General features: G+C 40.0%; 2 protein-coding genes across 3 annotated transcripts in view; one reads left to right on the forward strand and one right to left on the reverse strand.

Moving 5' to 3' along the window:
* Window positions 1-108: 108 nt before the first annotated feature.
* On the reverse strand, window positions 109-8,855 carry LOC124286643 (lectin BRA-3-like). The gene is made up of 5 exons (XM_046723046.1): window positions 8,717-8,855; window positions 4,770-5,054; window positions 2,776-2,931; window positions 1,678-1,854; window positions 109-298 (listed from the first exon to the last, which is right to left on the reverse strand). Exons 1-5 carry the CDS (start codon window positions 8,748-8,750, stop codon window positions 201-203), a joined length of 750 nt encoding a protein of 249 aa, XP_046579002.1. The 5' UTR covers window positions 8,751-8,855; the 3' UTR covers window positions 109-200.
* Window positions 8,856-9,599: 744 nt separating this feature from the next.
* The window catches only part of LOC124286592 (L-proline trans-4-hydroxylase-like), a 30,389-nt gene continuing 12,676 nt past the window's right edge, over window positions 9,600-27,312 (forward strand). The window contains exons 1-5 of one of the 2 annotated variants that reach the window (XM_046722970.1): window positions 9,600-9,744; window positions 13,498-13,576; window positions 15,221-15,302; window positions 19,887-19,997; window positions 26,644-26,735. In XM_046722970.1, coding sequence (XP_046578926.1) covers window positions 9,660-9,744; window positions 13,498-13,576; window positions 15,221-15,302; window positions 19,887-19,997; window positions 26,644-26,735 — 449 coding nt within the window. In that variant the 5' untranslated portion in view covers window positions 9,600-9,659. The remainder of the gene's footprint in view (window positions 9,745-13,497; window positions 13,577-15,220; window positions 15,303-19,886; window positions 19,998-26,643; window positions 26,736-27,312) is intronic. The other variant, XM_046722976.1, reaches the window with a different exon arrangement.

The raw sequence follows: 27,312 nt of genomic DNA on the forward strand, positions 1-27,312 counted from the left end.
TCAGGGCCCAGAAAGGCACACGGTCCATTTTGGGGACTCACTCGTTTTTTTTCAGAATACACTTGACAACTATTTCTCACATAATACAAAACACACTTAAATCATAAGTGCACTACAACCTTATAGTTTATTTCTCAACATGAATCATGATCTCCAGCAACACCAAAAACATGTGAATCATCCCCAAATATCCGCCATGGCTACCGTGAATCGCAGCTGCATATTGGGCAACCATCTGGTCCAGTCTTGAAGCCATTGAGAGAACAGTCAAGTGTACAGGACAGAAGCTGACAGGGCGCTGTATGAAAATGAAAGCTTATCAGTTTAAATTGTCATTTTTTAAGAGTTGAAATCTCTTACAGTTTTGGTTTATGCTCTTTATGTTCTATATTCATTGGTCCAGGAAAGATGGCATTGAAACCGGAATATATGACATGATATATAAAGAGGGAAACAGTAAATCAGAATGAATATACCAGGTGTATACAATAAAGGTGAATCAGTCGAATATTGGTAACCTCACCGACCAAACCTCTTTGAATGAAAGATTACCAGAGGGATGCAAATCTTCATGGACAAGCTCCACACAACGCTTTAAGCATCTGCCCAAAGAATTCGGTTTCACGCCATAAACATGTCAACCTTCGATGCTTCAGCCAAAGTTGTATCGTCTGAATGGTCTCAGTGTTGTGTTTCAATTATATACTCATGGAAACAAATAAGGGAACACATGAAAGTACAAGTGTTCCTTTATTCGTTTCCAGGTTTCTTCACAAGGTATGTATTGCACTGTGAGTGAAATTCTGGAAATAAATAAAACACTTGTACTTTCATGTGTTCCCTTATTCGTTTCTATGAGTATATACTAATTTTACCGCCGGCGCATGGCAGGAGTATCACGGTGGGCATCAGATTGAATTACTTTCATTTCAATTTACTTCCAAATATAGTAAAAGGCTGGCTCTACCGGTAGGGGAGGAGGTGCTTGCCCTTTCGCGAACACCTTGTTTTATCATTGATTAGACCCGTGAAGATCCGGGTTAGAATTGATCTTCAGTAACCTATATTTGTCGTAAAAGGCGACTAACGGGATCAGTTGGTTAGGCTCGCTGACATGGTTGACACATGTCATCCTATCCCAGTTGCGCAGAGTAACTGTGGACTTCCTAAGACAACATGGCATCCAAACCATTACAATAGCCTGCACTCAGACCGGCTTTGATTCCAATAGAACACCTTGAGACGAGATTCAAAGAAGATTGAATGGCCTCCGATCAAGGCCGACAACTGCGTTTGGACTCGATCAGGCATTTTGCAGAGTGCGGACCCAAAGTGCCTATGGCCTTCATCAACCGGCTAATTCATTCCATGTACAGACGATGCAACGCTTTCATCGATGCCCATTGAGGCCACACAAAATACTGACTTTTGGGTATCTTAATGGTACCTTTTTTCGTGATTTTGTTTGTGTGAACTCTAAATGTGATTCCCGAAAATGTGTTAACCATAATTGTCAAGTTTGAACTCAGTCCTCCGTTTTGATTGTTAATTAGAGCTGAATTAAAGTGTGTGCCTTAAGAAACCGCTATCGGTGCGACATTTCTTTTGTGGTTCAGTATACATCATGGTACCTGTCAATTATTTCAAGTAAGTTATCACTCAAGAAACAGTACATACACGAAGTAGTTGTAGTTGCTGCGGTTGTCGTTGTGGTTGGTGTTGTAGTGGTCGTGGTTGTTGTAGTTGTCGTGGTTGTTGTTGTTGTTGTTGTTGTAGTGGTCGTGGTTGTTGTAGTTGGTGTTGTGGTTGTCGTAGTTGTCGTTGTTGTTGTCATTGTTGTTGTCGTCAACATGTCTGAAAAATACCATACATGAATGTATAGTAGATACATACAGAAGCTGGTATGTCGAACCCAACAGGACCATTGAAGACAGCGAGGTGTCGAAAGTTATATTAAATAACAGTATCATAGATCCATGGCATCATGATTGGATACACGATACATTGAAATCACCCCACGAAACTTGTATTTCGCAGGCAAATATCAACGTAGAGTTGTGACAAAAGTATGTACAGTGTACGAGGTACTTATCTGATTGACAAAACAACAACCACATGTACATTGGCAGGCACAGCAGCAGAAAGGTTTTACATAGCACAGTCCGCAAATCAAATTATTTTAACGCAATTACCAATATTCCAGCGATATGATTGCAAACTGATTCGAGTTTGGACCAGACATGTCAGTGATTGATATCATGAGCATCTGCAACTGCAATAGGGACACATTAACATGCCAAGTCTGGGTACCCGGTATGTTTAGTCGCATCTTAGGGCAAGCATACACTGGTTGCCAGACACCTATATGTTTTTCTCGTGATGATTCCGGTTAGAATTGGTCTTCAGCAATCCATGCTTGTTGTGAGAGACGACTGACAGGATCGGGTGGTCAGGCTTGCTGACTTGGTTAACATCGTATCCCATTTGCGTAGATCGATGCTCATGACGTTGATCACTGGAATGTTTGGCCCAGAATCGATTTAATTACCGCCGCCATATAGCTGGAATATTGCTGGGTGCGGCGTAAAACAACAAACCAAACAACTAGATATGTGTAGGTTCTAATACTATTTAGAATTTAAACATGTTTAGATATTTTAGACTTTTTGATATGTGATAAGTGATGTCCTATAGCAGTTAAAATTATCCTTAAACAACACAAACAAATCAAACGAAGGATGTATTTTCTCTGCTTTGAAAGCGTCCCATACTCACCATACTGACATATGTAGCTGTAATATTTGGGCCAGAGGCCGCAAGGCTGGTCCTCCCAGTGGTAACTGTCAGAATTCCTCATCAGAACACAGTCCTCAATCCCGTGTAGTAGACTTGGCTCGCCGCTAGCCCAGTACGTGAACTTGGTTTGCTCTCCTGCTTGTTATAGTCAATAAACACATATTATATATACAGGTGAGCTTTAATATTTTCGAGGATTTGAGGTTTGAAACAGTGCCAAGTTATTAAAGCTCACCTTAGCGAGTGACTGACTGACTGACCGCTTTTAGCAATATTCCAGCAACATCACGTCGGGGGACACCAGAAATGGGCTTCATACATTGTACCCATGTGGGGATTCAAACCCGGGTCTTCGGCGTGACGAGCCAACGCTTTAACCACTAGGCTACCCCACCGCCCCCCTTAGCCACACTCAGCAATATTCCAGCTGTATGGCGGCGGTCTGTTAAAATTGAGTTGTCCAGTCTGGACCAGACATTCCAGTGATCAACAGCATCAGCATCGATCTACTCAATTAGGATACGATGATATGTACGGGTGGGCGATAATACCGGTTAACCGGTATATTGCAATTCGAACTTCACAATACGATATATTGCGGTACACTTTTAGCGAACCTGTTGAGATCGGTAATTTTCGTGATGTATTCAAAATTACTATTAACATTTGTATTGCCTGTATATTATTATGCATTAATAGTTTTGAGAATGTTTATTGGTGATATATTATTGCATTTGCATGACTTTTAAACCATATAAATAAACACAATAGATTGGTACCGGCACTCGTTTTAGGGATAAACAAACCAAAATGGCGGACGCCGCTGCAGACGCTTTTTCCTCGAGATCCAAACTTTAGAGCGAATTTGGAAACATTTGAAATTGATCTCTTGTACAATTACATCTGAGTCCTGACAGTGGCCAGTGGCATTGTTTCAAAAGAAAGGAAACAGTAATTTCATTACCTTAACCCATGTGTTACACTTTCACAATATATTGCAATACATATTGAGATACGCCAACACATATCACAATATATCGCAATACGAAAATTTTGGCAATACCCAACCCTAATGACATGTTGTCAACCAAGTGAGCGAGCCTGACCACCCGATCCCGTTAGTCGCCTCTTTCGACAAGTATGGGCTACTGAAGATCACGTGTTCTGAGTATAGAGACAGAGTTGAGTTTTTATAAATAAAGACAGCATTGATATTAAAATATTTCGTACACCGGAGAGGTTTACAAGTCAAAAAATATTCAAGAGCATGACCTGCATGGTGAAAACCAGGTGGCGCTTTAAATTATCGCAAAAAAACAACGTAACTTCACTGCACTCTTTTCAAAACTGTCTGGGTAACGGTAAGTATAATCTCTAGGCAGCCTAACAATCAGATTAGATCACCTTTGACATGTTGTGTGTTTATGTATGTGTAAGTGTGCGTGTGTGCGTGTGCGTGTGCGTGTGCGTGTGTGTGTCCGTGGTGGCATCATGCGTGAGGAACAAGTTGGTCAGGTTCATTTCAGAGTCTTCTTGTTTAAAAGGAGATGCTGTTTACAGACTGAATGTAAAAAGCCATTGTTGTGAGATTTTCAGATCATTGTCCAAATGCAATGGTCTCTTACAATATGGATTACCTTAAAACGGAACAGACATGTTGAGCCCTGCTACAAACTAAACATACCAGCAGAGTAATTCCCGCAAATACCTTGTGTGTTTTCTATTCGGAGTTAAACACAATGAACGAATTTTGGTGTCATCACTAGTGAGACAAATTAACTGGACGTGGTGCAATGATTTCTGAGAGAAATGCATGAAGAGCAATGGTTTCTGATTTTGGATAAATGAATAAGATAAGAGTTATTCATATAAAATAATTGTGTCCATTTTTGGATAAATGGGAACAAGAAAGGCCATTAATAAGATAAGATGTCCCATGAACATCTGATCATATACAAACAGATTGACATCACCTGACACCCAGGTATAGTGATTCTCTGAAGCTCTGTCATTCAAACCAATCCAGATGCCGTGCCTCGTGGATTTCAGACTGGAGAGTGAGGTCTCGAAGAATTTTTGTGTGGCGAGGTCGTTGACAGTTGCTAAAGAACCGCCCTTGTGGATACAGTCCTTCGATGCATCTTCCCAGTACTCCTCGCGATAGATGGCGAACTCGTAGCACCGATCTCTAAATGCACGGACGTACTGGCTGGCTTTGATGGTGGCGGGACATCTGCTGACGTCATCAGCAAATGAAGCTGAAATTAAGCCATGGAAGACCTATCTTTTACCTGTATATTTGATTATTTTCTTAAAAGTTGACGAAAGAAAATGAAAATGAAATGTGTATATGGGCACAGTGCCCCTTGTTGGCGAAATACTTTTACGTAACGTATATTTCTCAAGGAAAATATCTTGAAAAAACGGTGAGGTGTGTGTTGTACGTTTTATCGCCGCTTTTAGTAGTGTTCCAGCAATATCACATGAGACTGACTAAAACAGTCTAGAGCAGAGACTTGGAACTATTACGGTAATGATTTCCGCACCTATCATTTCTATATAGACACTCCATATGTTAAAATTTTATTTTTAGAGATCATCGTCGTATTTTATCCAAATTTAGATGTGGTATTTTACCCTTGTTCATTGAAACCGGCAGATATGTCAAACCCCCTGTTCCTCTTTTACAAAGGCATTGTAAATATTGAATTATTATAATGGTTCCCATGTGCATATAGTTGAAGAGGAATTTCATTTTTTAATTAAATGTACTTTTTATGACGAATTACGTTTTATCCTATTCATGCCACCTCACCCCATCCATCCCGAAATGTCGGGAGACATAGTGTTTTTGGTTGAGTTGGCGTCGGCGCTCCCATTGTTTCCGGAACATAACTCTAGAACTGCTTGAACAATCTTCACCAAATTTGCTATACTGCCTCTCCCTATCATGTAGATGTGCCTTTTGGGGGTTTGAAAGTTTCTTTCAATTTCATATTTTCTGTTTCAATGGCAACAAATTTGGACTTGGTGTTTTTTAAGGTAGAGATTTTGAAATTGAAGGAATCAAATAAAGTGTTTGAGGTCTCAAGGTTGAATTGGGGGAAGGGGGAGACATCTGTTTTTACGAGTAAACACACTTTCTAGATAAAACTGCTTTCAAATGTAACCATCTATTTTATAACTTAAATGATACCAACAAGTTTTGTCTCTTATGACAGAAAACATTGCAAAATAGTTTAGCCTCTTCACTTCAAAATATGTTTAAAAGACGAGAAATATCATTGAAATGATTTATGTACATCTTATATTCATATTTATTATCGCATATATGTTTTTAGTGTCTTATAGGCAAGTTTGTGGCTAGACCCACGGTTTTTACTGTCGAATAATGTATTGTCTGTAAAATGTACTTGTGCGTGTGACACTTTAATAACAAAATATACTACTACTACTACTACTACTACTACTACTACTACTACTACTACTACTACTACTACTACTACTATTTTTTTTGTTTAACGCCGTATTAAGCAATGTTCAAGCTGTAAATAATCGAGTCTGCACCAGACTACCCTGCGATCAACAGCTTGCTTCTCGATCTACGAAACTGGGATACTATGACGTGTCAACCAAGTCAGCGCTCCTGACCACCCGATGCCGTTTTTAGTCTATTACGACAAGCATGGGTTGCTGAAGACAGGTGAATGAAGAATTGTCACACTCTGTGTGTAATGTCGCCAAGTAGTGTCACAATCTTCATATAAAAAAATCATTTTCAAATATTGATGAAGTGCCAAAATATTAACTATGCATGGTAAATATTAACTCACGGTGCGTGTGTCTACTTATATTTTTGATAGTTCAACATCAATTAATGTGTTGGGCACAATTAAAACAATTTCTGGTCCTTACACAATACCATCATCCCCACTCACATTTGTATCTGAAGAGTTAATTAATGGATGTCTGTATCAACAGAAAGAATGTACATGTTGAAGTATGTACATATCCGTGTCACACGCTGCAAAAACACAACACAGTACACATTTCTGTGACGATGAAGGAGTGAGTGAGATTAGTTTTACGCCGCACTCAGCAATATTCCATCGCCTTTGAATAATCGAGTCTAGACCAGACAATCCAGTGATCAAATGCATAAGCATCAAATCTGAGCAATTGGGATACGATGACATGTGTCAGCCATGAGCCTTGCCACGAGATCCTGTTAGTCGCCTCGTACGACAAGCAAGGGTTACTGAAGATCAGTTCTAACCCGGATCTTCACGTGTTCTGTGGCAATGAATGAAGTGGGCTTTGCTTGACCTGTTGCAAATAATTGTTTTGTTTAACACCATACTCAACAATAGTCCAGTTATATGCTGACTGTTATCCCCCATTCTTCAGACAGTCATTCTTCAGACACTCATTCTTTGGACAGCTCAGAACAACAACATTTACGGTCCAATGCACAGCAATGGAGAAAGCTGTTACCTTTGATAGAGAAATGGAAGAACCCAGTTTCGTATTTCAATTTATAAAGGGAACACAACCACATTGACATATGTATGTATATAATTTATTCATATGATAGCATCCTGTTGTCATGAATAACAGGTAATGAAACGTTCATACATTATATGTTCATCTCTATTCATATATGTCAATTACATGTTATGGTTTCTGGTAAATGTGGTAGATTCCCGATGCACATATTTTCTCAAGTTAAGGCTATCAAATACTGGTTAAGATTGTTGAACATGCCTGCACAAAGATTTCCCAAAATGTGTTACAATATGGTGATAGTTAATGACAATAATGGAAAAAATAATTTGGTCACGAATATAAAAAACATTGCTGTTTAAAACTGGTTTTGGTAACGCACGGTACGACCAAAATGTTAGCTGATACCCTAATTTTATCATGTCACTGACGACCGCCTCCGTGGTGTAGTGGTTAGAGTGTCCGCCCGGTTCGATCCCCGACCGCGTCATACCAAAAATACGTTAAAATATGGTACTTGTTGGTCCCTGTCTGGCGCTCGGCATTAATGGGTACAACAAGGACTGGTCGGCTCGGAGTCAGTATAATGTGTCTGAGTGGGGTATTCATGCTTCACTGCGGCATGGTATCTCAGTGGGCTAGCACTATAAAACCAGCTTCAGTCTGGGCTAGTACAAGCAGCCGCACATACACATACACATGCATGCACGTCGTCATATGAGCGAAATATTCTCAAGCACGACGTTAAACCCAATTTCACCTCACCTCACCTCATGTCACTGACTGTTAAATATATGTTTGGAGTGGTACCTCTCTAAGATAACAGTAAAGAAGCTCCGAGTTGCATTATCACGTTTTTGATGTTCATCTCATGATATATTTATAGAAACTGGACGCTATACTAATATTAATCGACAAGAGAGACGATGCAAACTATGTGATATCAATATTTATATTCCATGCAACATTGCAAAGTAAGAAAAATAGTAATATTTGAAAAAAATGTAAAAGTTACTACTCGGGCGAATATAAATGTATGTATGTTTTATGTACTATAGGCCTGTGGCCTCTTCAGTAGGGAATACAAGGTTGAATCTCTGTTTAAAAATCTCTCTACTCTCCTGAGCACTGAGTAGGCTAATTAAGCTGTTCCATTTTTGCTATTGGGTGAGGATAATTAATATGTCTACTCAAGTGTCTGAAGAATGGCTGTCTGAAAAATGAGGGACTCCATGGCGACTGTCTGTAATTAATCGAGTCTGAACTTGACAATCCAGTGATCAACAACATGACGACAAGTCAGCGAGCCTGACCAACCGAATCGCCTCTTGCGACAAACTATGGTTGCTGAAGACCACTTCCCACCCGGATCTTCACTGGTCTATGTGGAACTGGAAATATTTAACCATGTACTTACGTGAAATGATGATTAGTGCTATGACAATGAGCATTGTTGGTAATAAGCATGCATTCGACAGTAGAAAACTCTAATCTAGACAAGACGCTACACTAGATATAGTTATCGAGCCCTCCAAGGCAGTGCAGGATGACCCACACACACCTGTTAAATAATCGCTGTCTCAGATTGCTAGCTAGATAGCTAAATAAATAGCTAAATAAATAAATAAATAAATAGCTAAATAAATAAATAAATAAATAAATAGCTAAATAGCTAAATAAATAAATAAATAGCTAAATAGCTAAATAAATAAATAAATAATTAATAAATAAATAAATAAATGAGTGATTGAATGAATGAATGAATAACTAACTAACTAACTAACTAACTAACTAACTAAATAAATAAATGAGTGATTGAATGAATGAATGAATGAATGAATAAATAACTAAATAAATAGTATATATATATAAAATAAGTAACTAAATAAAATAAATAAATAAATAAATAAATAAATAACGAACGAACGGACGGACGGACGAACGAACGAACGTACGAACGAACGAACGAATGAATGAATGCATAAATAAATAAATGAAACAACAAAAAATCCCCAAAGAAATGGCTGTATGACATGTGTTCATGAATAGTGCGATGTATTTTGATTGTGACTATCATAACTGGAAGGGTTATGTAGCTTTTTAACATGCAAGGTCTGATATCAGCTCTATTTAAAGCCCCAAAAAAATATAAAATTTCGATGTTGTATTTGTATGTTTTCCCGTCTAATCCAGTTTGATAAATTCTTTTGTCCGGCAGTTGTAACGAGACTTAAAATCAACACGTGTCAGGAACTCAACGACCGTTTACAACTCATACTGATTCCACGCTCGTCATCGGATACTTTTCACCAGTCTGGCTTTAACACTAGCCGGTGATAAGCTGAAATTTAGGTCAGCAAATGCTCTTTTGTAAGCAGGTCATTGTTGAACAACCTTTACACATCACGCAACCGAGCCAGGGCGAAACGGCTATGTTTAAAAAGGGTAAGTCATTCATCTGCATTGGGATAAGAAACATGTTCATTTTAACGCTCTTGTAAAATGTAATAGTTTCGGCAGCTTCGTTATAACGTGCCTAAAAGTGGTTAACATAAGGCATGACTGTTTGGACTGATCATATGCTATTACACTACCTGGCCTACTTGTGTCGCGGCTGTGTTTGAACAGGGTAAGTTATTCATCTGCATGGGAATAAAAGGCATGACTTGTTCCTTTTATTATTATTATTATTATTATTATTATTATTATTATAATACTATATGGGTATTTATATAGCGCTATAGTCCATCCCACATGCATGCTCAAAGCGCTTATTTGTTTTTCCCCCGATCAATTGGATGTCAATTCAGCGGCACATCATGTTATCAATCTCAACTTCCTGGGGTGCATTCAACTCTTGCTGCCACTAGGCGCACCGAGTTAATGCAACTTTCTCATCCTTTCGAGGTACCCATTTTAACGCTCTTGTAAAATGTTGCAATTTTGGTGGATTATAACGTGCATAAATGTGGTTAAGGTAAGACACTACGGAAACGTAGTAGGGCCACGGTGTAATTGTTTTGGTCTCATTATCTCCTACGTAGGACTTATAATCCCCTACGTAGGAGATACTAAGTCCTTCGTAGGGAATTATAAGTCCTACGTAGGAGATACTAAGTCCTACGTAGGACTTATAATCCCCTGCGTAGGACTTAGTATCTCCTACGTAGGACTTATCATCCCCTACGTAGGATTTATAATCTTCTACGTAGGACTTATAATCCCCTACGTAGGACTTAGTATCTCCTACGTAGGACATCCCATCTCATACATAGTACTTAATATCTCCTACGTTGGAGATGAGCGATATGTATTAATGTACATTATTCCGAAATGGTCGATTTAAATCCCCAGACAGGCAAACAATCAGTTTTTGATGCTTGTGTATATACACTAAGCAGCAAAAGAAACGTCAGTTTGGATGTTTCCGTCGCAGAAACGGATAACTGTAAACTCATTTAATATTTTGATTGTATATTTTTGACATCTCGAACTTTACCTGAGCAAAGACATTCCTTCCCAAGCTCAGAATGGAACCCAGGAAATGGTCTCAAAAACGTAACCTGATCTCGGAGATGGTACGGTGTTTTCCATGCTGCACGTGCTGTTTACAAGGACCAGCCCTATAAAATGCACCCTGAAACATTCACATTACAACGTCAGCAGGATGCCGCGACTCACGACAGCTCAGAGTGAGTGAGTGAGTTTTGTTTTACGCAGCTTTTAGCAATATTCCAGCAATATTCCAGCAACATTACGGCGGGGGACACCAGAAATGGGCTTCACACAATGTACCCATGTGGGGATTCGAACCCGGGGCTTCGGCGTGACGAGCCAACGCTTTAACAAGTAGGCTACCCCACCGCCCCCGACAGCTCAGAGGAACCAGGCGCTAGGAAGACTTGAAGCTGGCCACACTGCAAAAGTCCTTGCCAATCACTTCCAGGTCAACGTTCGGACTATCTACAGGCTGCAGCAACGTTTCCGGGTCACCAACACCACAAATGATCGCCCCCGTACTGGCAGACCAAGGGTGACAACAAGACGACAAGACCGCCATATTGTGCGACAGCATGTACAGAATCCCTTCATGCAGGCATCCGAAACAGCATGCCAGACAGTGGAAACACACGGAAGACCAATCAGTTCTGATACAGTACGCCGACGTCTTATCAGCAGGAACCTCATCCGTAGACCTTACCGTGGACCTATCCTCACCCCTCGTCATCGGCGTTATCGTCTACAGTTTGCCCGACAACACCAAAACTGGCGATACAGGCAATGGAGAACTGTTCTGTTCACAGATGAGAGTCGGTACTGCGTATCAACTGCAGATGGCAGAGCAAGAATATGGCGACAACGTGGCCAGCGTTACTCAGACCAATATGTTATGGATAGAGAATCATGGGGAGGTTCAAGCATCATGGTATGGGTTGGAATAGGCCTGAACCAGAGACTGAGTCCTTTGGTGTTCCAGAACCTTGTTACAGGGACAGGAGGCGGCATCATAGCGGTGCGCTTCATCGACCAAGCTCTCAGACTCCACGTCATACCACATTTAGCACGTCACCGAAACAACATTTTCCAGCATGATAACGCCCGGGTCCATACTGTCAGAGCTACACTGAACTCCCTACAGCAGAACGATGTCAACATTATGCAGAGGCTAGCCCCTAGTCTTGATTTAAACCCAGTTGATCATCTTTGAATGAAATTCAGAGGAGACTGAATAATGCCATACCAAGGCCGAACACAGCCGATTTATTGCGCCAGGCCTTTCTCAGAGTGCGGTTCCAGGTGCCAATGACCTTCAACAATCGATTGGTGCACTCCATGCATAGACGCTGTGCTGCAGTTATTGCCGCTCGTGGTGGTCACACTAGATACTGAAGTCAAGAGTCTGAATGGACTGCAAACGTTCACGTAATGTCTTGGAATTGTGCTGAGTTATTCATTGATGTGTCAAGATATTGTACACAAAAACTGTTTTTGATCCACTTATTATGTCCATTTCTGTAATGATTTGATTACAGTGCCTATCTCATTTTGAAATTCGCACTGACGTTTTTTTTGCTGCTGAGTATACATGCACAACTAATGGTCGGTGAGTTGTAAAGAGAAATTGACAAGAATCCTGCAGTTATGTGGATGAGTTACTAAGTCCTACGTAGGAGATATTAAGTACTTCGTAGGAGATAATAAATACTACGTAGGAGATATTAAGTACTAAGTAGGAGATATTAAGTACTACGTAGGAGATATTAAGTACTACGTAGGAGATATTAAGTCGTACTATAAGTAGGAGATATTAAATACTACGTAGGAAATATTAAGTACTACGTAGGAGATATTAAGTACTACGTAAGAGATATTAAGCACTACGTAGGAGATATTAAGTACTACGTAAGAGATATTAAGTACTAATTAAGTAGGAGATATTAAGTCCTACGTAGGAGACAGTGAGACCATTTTTTCCTAATATAAATATTGTTTTTCTCATCCAGTTTGTTAGATGTGTGAGTTTGTTCGTTTGTTGAGTTCGGGATGAGTCCTTGTAAGAGGATCGTCACCAAGGGGTCAAGATTGGTTATTTACAGCGTTAAACAACATTCAAACAAATAGATTCCCATTCTCGTACGATTACAATGGTGAAAAGAATTTTTATAGAATAGAGTTCCTATTTAAGTTTGGGAAAGACACTGGAAAGAACATTTCAAATTATCCGATGTAGCATGCTATTTTGAATATTTACATTTATTATATTCCAGTGTTTGTTCTGGTGTTGCCTTGCCATTACATGTGTTTTTTGCACGATACCGTTGGGACAGGATACAACCACCTTTATGACAACATCACTCTTACTTTGATACATACTCACAATACAATAATAAAATCGCACAAACAACTTTCATTAGAAATTCCTTGTTGCTACTAAACAAATTCGTCGTTTTTACTTTTATAATGTTTGATTTGTGGTACAGGATGGTGATTATTTTTTTACATATAATTCATATTGTATGCGTCTGTGTGCGTGTGTGAGTGAGAGCATTTGTACGTGCATTCGATATGGCTATGTGTGTGATATATTTATCCAATTTACTTTTGTGATCTTTTTATTATGTTTTCAAATCAAACATTTAGTCGTTCATTTCGTTTCTGTATAATTACATTGATAATTCTGATTCCTATTAATTCTAGAGTTCCGTTATGGAAGGCCCTTCACAGCGACCGATGAAATGAAGAGAAGTTTTGATGAGGCGGGATTCGTCATTATTCGGTGAGGATTAAACTTCTATAGATTAGAACAATACCATAATGCTTTCCAAATTTTATAACAATATTTGGCCTTTTGGCGTCACTGGTTGCCAAGCCAGCTAATCAATATCCGAATCGCTGATAACGATAATTGGTCTGTCAGCCTGAGATCCTTGATCGAGAAATACAAGATTTTATGCATATTTCTGTTTGAGAATAGAGTTTTGACCTGTCAGATGAGTGATTGGTATCATGGATAGGCAAGCATGGCACACACTGTAAGTCGCCACCCGATCAAATAAGTTTACCCGTGAAGATCCGGGTTAGAATTGATTTTCAGTAACTCATCCTTGCCGTAAGAAGCGACTAACGGGATCGGGTGGTCAGGCTCGCTAACTTCATTAACACATGTCATCATATCCCAATCATGCTGTTGATCACTGGATTCTCTGGTCCAGACTTGATTATTTACAGACCGCCTCCATATAGCTGGAATATTGCTGAGTGCACTTAACTAAACTCACTCACTCCAATATGGTATTTCTTGGGATGATCTAGGGTTCAGACATGGTTGTAGCCTTGAGAGAAACCATATTACCACGTGAGTCAAGACAATATTAACACGTGAGTCATGGTAATATTAACACCTGAGTCATGACAATATTAACACCTGAGTCATGACAATATTAACACATGAGTCATGGCAATATTTAACACATGAGTCATGACAATATTAACACGTGAGTCATGACAATATTAACACGTGAGTAGTGGCAATATTAACACGTGAGTCATGGCAACATTAACACGTGAGTCATGGCAATATTAACACGTGAGTCATGGCAATATTAACACGTGAGTCATGGCAACATTAACACGTGAGTCATGGCAATATTAACACGTGAGTCATGACAATATTAACACGTGAGTCATGGTAATATTAACACGTGAGTCATGACAATATTAACACGTGAGTCATGACAATATTAACACGTGAGTCATGGCAACATTAACACGTGAGTCATGACAATATTAACACGTGAGTCATGGCAATATTAACACGTGAGTCATGGCAACATTAACACGTGAGTCATGACAATATTAACACGTGAGTCATTACAATATTAACACGTGAGTCATGACAATATTAACACGTGAGTCATGACAATATAAACACGTGAGTCATGGTAATATTAACACGTGAGTCATGGCAACATTAACACGTGAGTCATGGCAATATTAACAAGTGAGTCATGGCAATATTAACACCTGAGTCATGGCAATATTAACACCTGAGTCATGGCAATATTAACACGTGAGTCATGGTAATATTAACACGTGAGTCATGACAATATTAACACGTGAGTCATGACAATATTAACACGTGAGTCATGGCAATATTAACACGTGAGTCATGACAATATTAACACGTGAGTAATGGTAATATTAACACGTGAGTCATGACAATATTGACACGTGAGTCTTGGCAATATTAACACGTGAGTCATGGTAATATTAACACGTGAGTCATGACAATATTAACACGTGAGTCATGACAATATTAACACGTGAGTCATGACAATATTAACACGTGAGTCATGACAACATTAACACGTGAGTCATGACAATATTAACACGTGAGTCATGGCATATGTTCCATTTACAGAGGTTTGCTTGACAAGGATGAAGTCGGTAAACTGACCAAGTCGGTGGAGACGAACGAGGCGTTCTCGCAGCATGCTTTCAATGTAGGTGATGGAATCACACTATTTTGTATTGGCGTCGAACTTCGCTCTGTGCAAAAGCTGCCTGTGCGTAATCGAGATGTGTAGCTTTATCCCGTTTTCGCTGCTCATCGCACGAGATGTTTGTTGGAACTGGGCGTTATATTAATATTCCTCGTAATCATAGAATTTGCAACCTCCGTAACGTTAATGCTGTAGAAGACGAATACCATTTTCCTTTTTTCTGCCCTGCTTATGAAAACCTTAGACAGAAATATTTAACATCCTACTATATACCTATCCAAATGAAATAAAAATGACTATACTATTACCAAATGAGAATACTATTGAACTACAGAACCTGTCAATGTATATCAAGTTTACATTGACACATAGAAAATAAACCTGCTTTAAATTTGTAATCTGTAAAATTTGACAAATTCTTTTCTGCTGCTCAGTCGTAAATATTGTGTATATAAATGTACTATAGGGGGAACTATATATTAGGGGCGCGGTGGGCGAGCTGGGCGAGCTGGCTAAGGCGCCAGGCTAGTGATCCAGCGAGGTTGAGGTGCCGGGATCGAGCCCACCTGTGACCGGGTGTAAAAACCTTGGCGTCAACTTTGTGTGCAGACTCTTTCAGTGTTGTCACAACCCCTAGTGTACAGTACACAACCCTGTGCACTTAAAAGAACCCACGAAGCCGTTGGTATATGACCAGATGGTGGCCACATGAATGCGTGCAAACACCTAGTTGCGGGTACAGCAACGTGCAACTTGGACAAAGTACTGTGACTATGTGTCCCAGTCCACCCAGCTGTGAATGGGTACCTCGTTAGGATGAGAAAGCCACAATTACTCAGTGCGCCTGGTGACAGCAAGAGTTGTATACTCCCCAGGGAGTTGAGATTCACAATACGATGAGCCGTTGAGATTGACATCCAATGATCGAGGGGAAACATAACAGCGCCTTAAGCATGCACTAGTGTGTGGATATGTGCGCTATATAAATATCCTATAATAAAAAAAAATTAAATAGATAAAATAGTACCGAATAAAGATTGAATCGAAACTAGAAACTAGACACCAGTGATTGATAACAACACTTCATGCTTTATAGGGTAGATAACACTGCTCTTCAAACTGACCCAGTCTGACCACGAGATCAGTTACGAAGTCTCGTTTCACAAGCAAGCACAGATAGCTGGGGACGAGTTGTAAACATGAATTGCTGTATCCCCGAAATATTGGTAGGGTAGCGCTATTTTACAATGCATTATCATTTGCAGAATGGATAGAATTTTTAATAGAATAAAAACAAACCACGGTATCGGTTCTGAAGCACATACTGCTAACAACATACGACGGAGGTCACTGACTCATTAAGCATGGAAACGTCAAAAACAAAACAGATGACGTCACTATTAAGCGTGGCGACATTCGAACTTGACCTTGACCTTTGCCAATACTACCAGCCGCCATTTTTTTCAGTGCTCAACAACATTCCAGTCGATGTTTTCATTGCTGCATGTTGTAATGTATGGGAATTCAAGTTGAGATTGATATTGAGTCAGAAATAACGTCAATATTTAACCCAAGTTCAAACGAGCCGTTGAACATCAAGAGCTGACCTCCTTATGACGTCACCTAACAACGGGCATGATAATGGCCCGTCGTCAAGCATTTTGGAGCATTATCAAGTTTTATAGCTAAAACACATGGAATTATCATGAAACGGCCCTCCTATTATCAGAAATTTGCGGGCCGCTGCAAATGATATTGGACCGCTCAACCTTAACGACGGGCCACTATCAGTTCTGTTGTCAAGTGACGTCATAGTGGGTGCGTCGGTTCATTCGACATTAATTGGCTTTGGACTGGCAGATATTCTGGGGCAAAAAAGTCAAAGCAACCCGAATTCCCACTTTAAATAGCGGTAATATTGGCTTTCTTGCTGGTGCTAACCTTAACAATTGCACTATTAACGTTGTTGTTGGACCAAAACCGAACACTGACAACTGACGTTGTGTCTGACATAGTTTAACCTGTTGCAGGCCATGGTCTTGTCAAAGGCCAAGGTCGAATATCGTCACGTTCTGTTGTGACGTTACTTGAATTGTTCGATGACGTAATTGCATTCGGTCAGTCAACCCCGTCAGAAGATGGTTTTGAGTAAACTTACAGTCAAATTCCTTCATTGTTTCCTTTTTTCTTTTCAACACAAATTCCATGTATTTTAGTAATAATAACGGTAATGCTATTTTTTAGGGCATTATCATTTGCAGAAGCCCTCGGTCTTTTTTCAACTGCCCTCCTTCGTCGGACAGTTAATGGAAGACCTCGGGCTTCTGCAAATGATAATGCCCCCAAAAATAGCATTACCCTTATAACAGTGGCCCGCTCATTTCTGATAACCTGCGGGCATTTTCATGATAATTTTATCCATTTTAGCTATAAACAAACATAATACCCAGTCCCTATCCAGAAATACATTGCAGTTGGTGTAAATAGTAGTAATAATGACTATTTATAAAGCGCCTATTTCCACGCACTTGTGCCTGCTCAAAGCGCTAGATATCGCATTATTACCCCGGATAGCACTGATAACAGAGTAGGATTTTGAACAAACTCATTTGCCTAAGGTGAGAGCACATGTGTCTCGTGTGCTTCGTTGTGGCGCAGGACTGAAGTACTAGAATCTCTCACGAGTCAAGCTGCCAAACACGGTCACCCATCTAAGGAATCTTCATGACCAACGTTCCTAACTTCAACTGATTATAGTACGTTTGGCTCAAAATCGGACCGATGAATTGCAATCTAACTCGAAAACTACTAATCATATAGTACTCAATGAAACACGGATCATAATCAAAACATCATACCAACTCTGTGATTTTATTTCAGAATTTATGTCCTAAAAATAAAAAAGTTGTTTAACAAACTATCATTTAAATCTTGACACAGTTCACTATTTGTTACGAGGGAGGGGCGAAAAGAGAGGAACAGCCAGGTGTGCAAAAAAGAATGGAGACGGCACAGCACAGGTTAATGAATCAAGGACTTTGTCGGCACTTGTGCATGTGCTTCACGTACACCTGGCTGTTCCTCCCTTTGTAGTCCACCCTCGTTACAAATAGTGAACTGTGTCAACATTTTAATGATTAGTTTGTTAAACAACTATTATATTTTTAGGTCATAAATTCTGCAAAAAAAATCACAGAGTTGGTCTGATGCTATGATTATGATTAGTGTTTCATTGAATATTCTATGTTTAGTTGTTTTCGAGTTAGATTGCAATTCATCAATTTTGAGCCAAACGGACTATAGTGACCTGGTGAACAAACCCACACGCCACCATAGGGCATAGTAGCTGTGAAAATCATATGAATAGACCACTGAACATCAGTGATGACACCAGGTGTTCGTAAAAACAGTGTTTTATGTCTCCTCAAACTTCCTGCAGTGCATAAGAATCGTTGACCTAACTTGCAATAAATTGAGTTCATTTCAAGAAATGGAATCAAACCTTTTTGCTTGACCATTACACTTTCGGCTCGTTGATGGTGGTAGTGGAATTGGGTTTAACGTCGTGCTTGAGAATATTTCGCTCATATGACGACGTGCATGCGTGTGTATGTGAATGTGCGGCTGCTTGTACTAGCCCAGACTTAAGCTGGTTTTATAGTGCTATCCCACTGAGATACCATGCCGCAGTGAAGCATGAATACCCCACTCAGACACAGTATACTGACTCCGAGCCGACCAGTCCTTGTTGTACCCATTAATGCCGAGCGCCAGACAGGGACCAACAAGTACCATATTTTAACATCTTTTGGTATGACGCGGTCGGGGATCGAACCCGCGACCTTCCGCTCTCCGGGCGGACGCTCTAACCACTACACCACGGAGGCGGTCTCGGCTGGTTGAGCATAGACAAGCTTGAAATTTTATATTGAGGCTAAGAGGATCGGATGGTCTGGCCCCGACACCTTTAATCTTTGCTCCTGGTTTCAGTCACTGGTCTGTCAGTGCTCTGAGTAGAATGATACAGATTCTAGTACTTTTCTTGCGTTGCGTTCCATTCGGGATTCGAACCCACGCCCTCAGAGTCCGGCACCTAATCACCAGCACACAGTCAGACGCCCAACCCACTCAGTCACCGCGGCTTCCACAAAAATGAAAGCCGGACTACTGGTAACCTTTCATGGAAGCCGCGATGGCTGAGCGGGTTGGGCGTCTGACTTTGTGTGCTAGTGATTAGGTGCCGGACTCTGAGGGCGTGGGTTCGAATCCCGGATGGGACTCAACCCAACAAAAGTACTAGAATCTGTACTTTACTAAGAAAGTGTAATCCCAAATATAACATATGTTACATTTGACCACTTTCTAAATGGCACTGTTTATTGATAGAATATCGCTGACCGTGACGATGTATGCACTCGCGTGCAAAATTGGTAGAGTAAGGCAAACGGTCACGTGATAGTCCACATTACAATGCTTTCTAACTTTGTAATGAGGAGGCTATAAGTTCTACTGTCAGTTTCATATAGTTTACTGACCTTTTTTAAATTTTATTTGGGACTAACTTTCACCACTCCGTCGTTATAGCTGGACGATGGCGCAGGACGGAAAAGCAGAATGGTGGCATGGGATCATCCCGGAAGTGACGTCACTGGCATACTAGCCAGGAGCGCAAGGGTCATCAAAACATGTGAAAAGGTGAGATTTGTGTGAAATTTGTAATATTTAACTATAATTCAGTTATCGATTCTACATTGTATTTTAGTTTGCTTGTTGTGTTACAGAACATTATTAAAAAGTGGTGAAAATATTTGTGATATTGATTATTTTCAGTTTTAACATATCGTGAAATATGTGAAGAACTCAAGTGATTGTTTGTTTTATTTGCTTATCGATTTATTCAGTAAAGAAATGCACCTATATGGCGGCGGTCTGTAAATAAATCCCTAATAACTAAGAGTATTGTGTCCATATCAAAATATAGGGCCTACATATTCTGATCAGGACCCACAACCCTTTATGGTTCTGGGTCCTTAGGGCCTGCAGCTTTAAGGGTTAAATGGAAACACTGATCTTCTGGGGAAGATGACATGTATGACTGGGGGAAGATGACATGTATGATTAGGGGAAGATGACATGTATGATTGGGGAAGATGACATGTATGATTGGGGAAGATGACATGTATGACTGGGGGAAGATGACATGTATGACGGGGAGATGACATGTATGATTGGGGGAAGATGACATGTATGACTGGGAGAAGATGACATGTATGACTGGGGAAGATGACATGTATGATTGGGGGAAGATGACATGTATGATTGGGGGAAGATGACATGTATGATTGGGGAAGATGACATGTATGATTGGGGAAGATGACATGTATGATTGGGGGAAGATGACATGTATGACTGGGGGAAGATGAGATGTACGATTGGGGAAGATGACATGTTTGATTAGGGAAAAGATGACATGTATGATTGGGGAAGATGACATGTATGACTGGGGGAAGATGACATATATGATCTGAAGATGACATGTATGACTGGGTGAAGATGACAAGTATGATTGGGGAAGATGACATGTATGACTGGGGGAAGAAGATGACCTGTATGACTAGGTGAAGATGACATGTATGACTGGGTGAAGATGACATGTGTATGACTAGGGGGAAGATGACATGTATGACTGGGTGAAGATGACATGTATGACAGAATTGAAGATGACATGTATGACTAGGGAAGATGACATGTATGACTGGGTGAAGATGACATGTATGACTGGGGAGAAGATGATATGTATGATCTAGAAGATGACATGTATGACTAGGTGAAGATGACATGAATGATTGGGGAAGATGACATGTATGACTGGGGGAAGATGACATGTATGACACAGTGAAGATGACATGTATGATTAGGGGAGAGATGACATGTATGACTAGGTGAAGATGACATGTATGACTGGGAGAAGTGAAGATGACATGTATGACTAGGGGGTATGACTGGGGAAGATGACATGTATGACTTGGGGAAGATGACCTGTATGATTAGGGGAAGATGACATGTATGACTGGGGCAAGATGACATGTATGATTGGGGGAAGATGATGTATGTATGACTGGGGAAGATGACATGTATGACTGGGTGAAGATGACATGTATGACTGGGGAAGATGACATGTATGACTGGGGAGAAGATGACATGTATGATCTGAAGATGACATGTATGACTGGGTGAAGATGACAAAGTATGATTGGGGAAGATGACATGTATGACTGGGGAAGATGACATGTATGACAGGGGTGAAGATGACATGTATGACTGGGGGAAGATGACCTGTATGATTAGGGGAAGATGACATGTATGACTGGGGGCAAGAGGACATGTATGATTGGGGAAGATGACATGTATGACTAGGGGAAGATGACATGTATGATCTGAAGATGACATGTATGACTGAAGGTGAAGATGACATGTATGACTGGGTGAAGATGACATGAATGATTGGTGGAAGATGACATGTATGACTGGGGAAGATGACATGTATGACTGAGGGAAAGATGACATGTATGACTAGGTAGAAGATGACATAGCTGACCAGGGGAAGATGACATGTATCACTGGGGAAAGATGACATGTATGATTAGGGGAAGATGACATGTATGACTGGGGGGGAAGATGATATGTATGATTGGGGAAGATGACATGTATGATTAGGGGAAGATGACATGTATGATTAGGGGAGAAGATGACATGTATGGCTGAGGGAAGATGATATGTATGACTAGGGGAAGATGACATGTATGACTACTGGGAAGATGACATGTATGATCTAGAAGATGAATGTAGAACATGTATGACTAGGTGAAGAAGATGACATGTATGACTAGGGTGAAAGATGACATGAATGATTGGTAGAAGATGACATGTATGACTGGGGGAGAATGACATGTATGAAAGAAAGGAGAAGATGACATGTATGACTAGGGAAAAGATGACATGTATGACTGGGGTGAAGATGACATGTATATGACTCAGGGGAAGATGAGCATGTATCACTTTGGGGAAGATGACATGTATGATTGGGGAAGATGACATAAGTATGACTAGGGGAATATGACATGTATGATTAGGGGGAAGATGACATGTATGATTAGGGAGAAGATGACATGTATGATTAGGGGAAGATGACATGTATGGCTGAGGAGAAGATGACATGTATGACTAGGGGAAGATGACATGTATGACTAGGGGAAGAATGACATGTATGATTAGGGGAGAAAGATGCTTAGGGGAAGATGATAGAGTATGATTAGGGGAGAAGATGACGATGTATGATTAGGGGAAGATGACATATATGACTAGGGAATATTGACATGTATGACTAGGGGAAGATTACATGTATGATTGGTGGAAGATGACATGTATGATTAGTGGGAAGATGACATGTATGACTTTGGGAAGATGGCTTATGTATGATTAGAGGAGAAGATGCTTGGGGAAGATGACATGACATATATGATTAGGGGGAAGATGACATATATGACTAGAGAAGATGACATGTATGACTAGGGAAGATGACATGTATATGATTGAGGGAAGAATGATAACATGTATGATTAGGGGAAGATGACATGTATGACTGGGAGAAAGATGACATGTATGATTAAGGGGAAGATGACATGTATGACTAGGGGAAGATGACATGTATGACTAGGGGAAGAAGATGACATTATGATTAGGAGGAGAAAGATTACATGTATGACTAGGGGAAGATGACATGTATGACTAGGTGAAGATGACATGTATGACTAGGGGGAAGATAACTTATGTATGACTAGGGGAAGATGACATATATGATCTAAGAGAAGATGACATGTATGACTAGGTGAAAGATGATAACACAAAGTATGATTAGGGGAAGGTGAGCATGTATATGACTAGGGGAAGATGACATGTATGACTAGGGGAGAAGATGACATGCATGTATGACTATGAGGGGAGAAGATGACATGTATGACTAGGGGAAGATGACTTATGTATGACAGAATTGAGAAGATGACATGTGTGACTAGGGGAAGATGACATGTATGACTAAGGTGAGAAGATGACATATATGACAAATTGAGAAGATGCTGTATAACTAGGGGAGAAGATGACATGTATGACTAGGTGAAGATGACATGTATGACTGGGGGGAAGATGATATGTATGATCTAGAAGATGACATGTATGACTGGGTGAAGATGACATGTATGACTAAGGTGAAGATGACATGGATGATTTAGGGGAAGAAGATGACATGTATGACTGGGGGGAAGAAGATGACATGTATGACACAGTGAAGATGACATGTATGACTAGGGGAGAATGATGACATGTATGACTAGGTGAAGAAGATGACATATGACTAGGTGAGAGATGACATGTATGACTGGGGGAAGATGAAGCATGTATGACTAGGGAAAAGATGACATGTATGACTGAGGGGAGAGATGATATATATGATCTAGAAGATGACATGTATGACTAGATTGAAGATGACATGTATGACTAGGTGAAGATGACATGAATGATTAGTGGGGAAGATGACTTATATATGACTAGGGGGAAGATGATATTATATATATGACAGTTGAGAAGATAACATGTATGACTAGGTGAAGAGATGGCTTATGTATGACTAGGTAGTGAAGATGGCTTATGTATGCTTATGACAAGGTAGAAGATGAAACATGTATGACTAGGGGAAGATGACATGTATGACTAGAGGGAAGATGAGTATGTATGATAGAGGGGAAAGATATGCTTATGTATGACTAGACTGGACAAGAATGACATGTATGATTAGAGGAGAAGATGATGACATGTATGATTAGGGGGAAGATGACATGTGATTAGGGGAGAGATGACATGTATGACTAGGGGAAGATGACATATATGACTAGCTAGAAGATGACTTATGTATATACTTAGGAAGAAGATAACATATATGATTAGAGGAAAGATGACATGTATGATCTAGAAAGATGACTTATAGGTAAAAGAGTGAAATGTACATTATGACTGGGTGAAGATGACATGTATGACTAGGTAGAAGATGACATATATGACTGGGGGAAGATGACATGTATGACTAGAGGGAGATGACATATATGATCTAGAAAATACATATATATGACTAGGTGAAAAGATTACATGTATGATGATTGGGGGAGAGATGACATGTATGACTAGGGGAAGATGAGCATGTATGACAGTATAGAAGATGACATGCTTATGACTAGGGGAAGATGACATGTATGATGACTGGGCAGAAGATGACATGTATGACTGTATGGTGAGGAGATGACATGTATGACAGAATTAGAAGATGATTATATGTATGACTGGGGAAGATGACATGTATGACTAGGTAAGATGACATGTATGACTGACTGGGGGAGAAGATGACATGTATGATGTGAAGATATGAACATGCATGATTAGAGGCAGGATGACATGTATGATTAGGGGAAGATGACATGTATGACTAGGTAGAAAATGACATGTATGACTAGGAGTAAGATGACATGTATGACTAGGGAAGATGACATGTATGACTTAGGGAGAAGATGACATGTATGATCTAGAAGATGACATATATATGACTAGGTGAAGATGACATGTATGACTAGGTAGAAGATGACATATGAATGAGTTAGTGGAAGATGACATGTATGACTAGGGGAAGATGACATATATGACTAGGTAGAAGATGACATGTATGACTAGGGGAAGATGACATGTATGACTAGGTGAAAGAATTACATGCCATGACTAGGGGAAGATGACATGTATGACTGGGGAGAGATGACATATATATGATTAGGGAAGATGACTTATATATGACTGGGGAGAAGATGACATGTATGACTGGGGAAGATGACATGTATGATTAGGGGAGATGACATGTATGATTAGGGGAAGATGACATGTATGGCTGAGAGGAGAAGATGACATGTATGACTAGGGGGAAGATGACATGTATGACTAGGGGAAGATGACATGTATGATTAGGGGAAGATGCTTGGGGAAGATGATAGGTATGATTAGGGAAGATGACGTGTATGATTAGGGGAAGATGACATGTATGACTAGGGGATGATAGCATGTATGATTAGGAAAAAAGATCGCATGTATATGATTGAGTGGGAAGATGACATGTATGATTGGTGGAAAGATGACATGTATGACTTAGGGAAGAAGATGACATGTATGATTGAGGGGAAAGATGCTTAGGGGGAAGATGACATGTATGATTAGGGGAAGATGACATGTATGACTAGGGGAAGATGAAGCATATATGACTAGGGAAGATGACATGTATCATTAGAGGAAAGATGACATATGTATGATTGAGGGAGAAGATGACATATGTATGACTAGAGGAAGATGACATATATGATTATAGGTGAAGATGACATATATGATTAGGGAAGATGACATATTTAATAAGGGGAAGATGATGACCTGTATGACTAAGGGGAAAGATGCTTAGGGAAGATGACATGTATGACTGGGGGGAAGATGACATGTATGATTAGGGGAAGATGGCATATATATGATTAGGGGAAGATGACATGTTTAATTAGAGAGATGATGCATGTATGACTGAGGGGAGAATAACATGTATGATTAGGGGAGAAGATGACATGTATGATTAGGGGAAGATGACATATATGACTGGGGAAGATGACATATATGACTTGGAGAAGAAGATGACATATATGACTGGTAGAAGATGACATGTATGATTGGGGGAAGATGACATGTATGATTGGGAGAAGATGACATGTATGACTGGGGAAGATAACATGTATTATCTGAAGAAGATGACATGTATGGAAGTGGGACAAGATGAATATGTTTAATTTGGGGAAGATGACATGTATGATTGGGGAAGATGACATGTATGCTGGGGGAGATGACATGTATGATTGGGGGAAGATGACATGTATGACTGGGAAGATGACATGTATGATTGGGGAAGATGACATGTATGACTGGGGGAAGATGACATGTATGATTGGGGAAAGATGACATGTATGATTGGGGAAGATGACATGTATGACTGGGAGAAGATGACATGTATGATTGGGGAAGATGACATGTATGATTAGGGGAAGATGACATGTATGACTGGGGGAAGATGACATGTATGACTGGGGAAGATGACATGTATGACTTACAAGAAGGAAAGGTGTCATCACTGTTCCTAAACACATCTTATGATACAGCCAGATTCGTACAATCACATTTTAGCAGATATTTCCCGGTGAAGATGTTTTGTAACTTTCAGCTCTTAGGGGATGAGGTGTACCACTATCATGGCAAGCTGATGATGAAGAACCCTCAGTCTGGAGGCAAATTTGTCTGGCATCAGGACTACGGGTAGGAATCATTTGTGAACAATAAAAGGATAATGGAAACTCCAGCGTCTTTACATAGATGCGTCTCTTGTACGGATGGTGATGGTCGTTCGTTATGAAATGCCAACAGAATATTTTTGGAACAATTTATCATGTTCTTTCTTCGAAGAGTGTCGAACGGTTCCGTTTCTATAAAATAACAAAAGTTGTCGGACCAGGGTTACAGCTTTTATGACTAAAATGATTTCCAATAATTCCCCATTTGGACTTGAACTCTGTACTCGACATGTATATGCCTTGCCTTTGCCTGTGTTTGTGATTGATGACGCAGGTATTATAAAGGTGCCCGCGGTCTGTATCGAACTCAGAAAACTGATGTTAGCAGAGGTTTATGACTGTCAAAGTCAAAATATGTTTATTTGTATGTAAGGCCACCGGCCCATATACAGCGGTTACAAAGAAGGTTCTTATTTAGGAGGATAACAATTGTTTTCTTAACATAATAGCATGATGGATATACAGTAATAATCTTTTTAAAATGGAGACATCGCATGAGGAAACAATTTTGTAAAATGCTGCATTATTACTTCTGATTGTAA

Source organism: Haliotis rubra, unplaced genomic scaffold, assembly GCF_003918875.1.
Source record: "Haliotis rubra isolate DU_JTF1 unplaced genomic scaffold, ASM391887v1 Scf1100, whole genome shotgun sequence".
NCBI classification, from domain to species: domain Eukaryota; kingdom Metazoa; phylum Mollusca; class Gastropoda; order Lepetellida; family Haliotidae; genus Haliotis; species Haliotis rubra.

Excerpts from the sequence above, each read along its gene's own strand:
- LOC124286643 (XM_046723046.1), bottom strand. The coding sequence starts at position 8,750 with ATGCTCATTGTCATAGCACTAATCATCATTTCAC. Across the intron at positions 5,055-8,716 it reads AGCACTAATCATCATTTCAC|CTTCATTTGCTGATGACGTC; the intron begins GTAAGTACATGG and ends GCTTAATTTCAG. Across the intron at positions 299-1,677 it reads AGCAACTACAACTACTTCGT|CGCCCTGTCAGCTTCTGTCC; the intron begins GTATGTACTGTT and ends ATTTTCATACAG.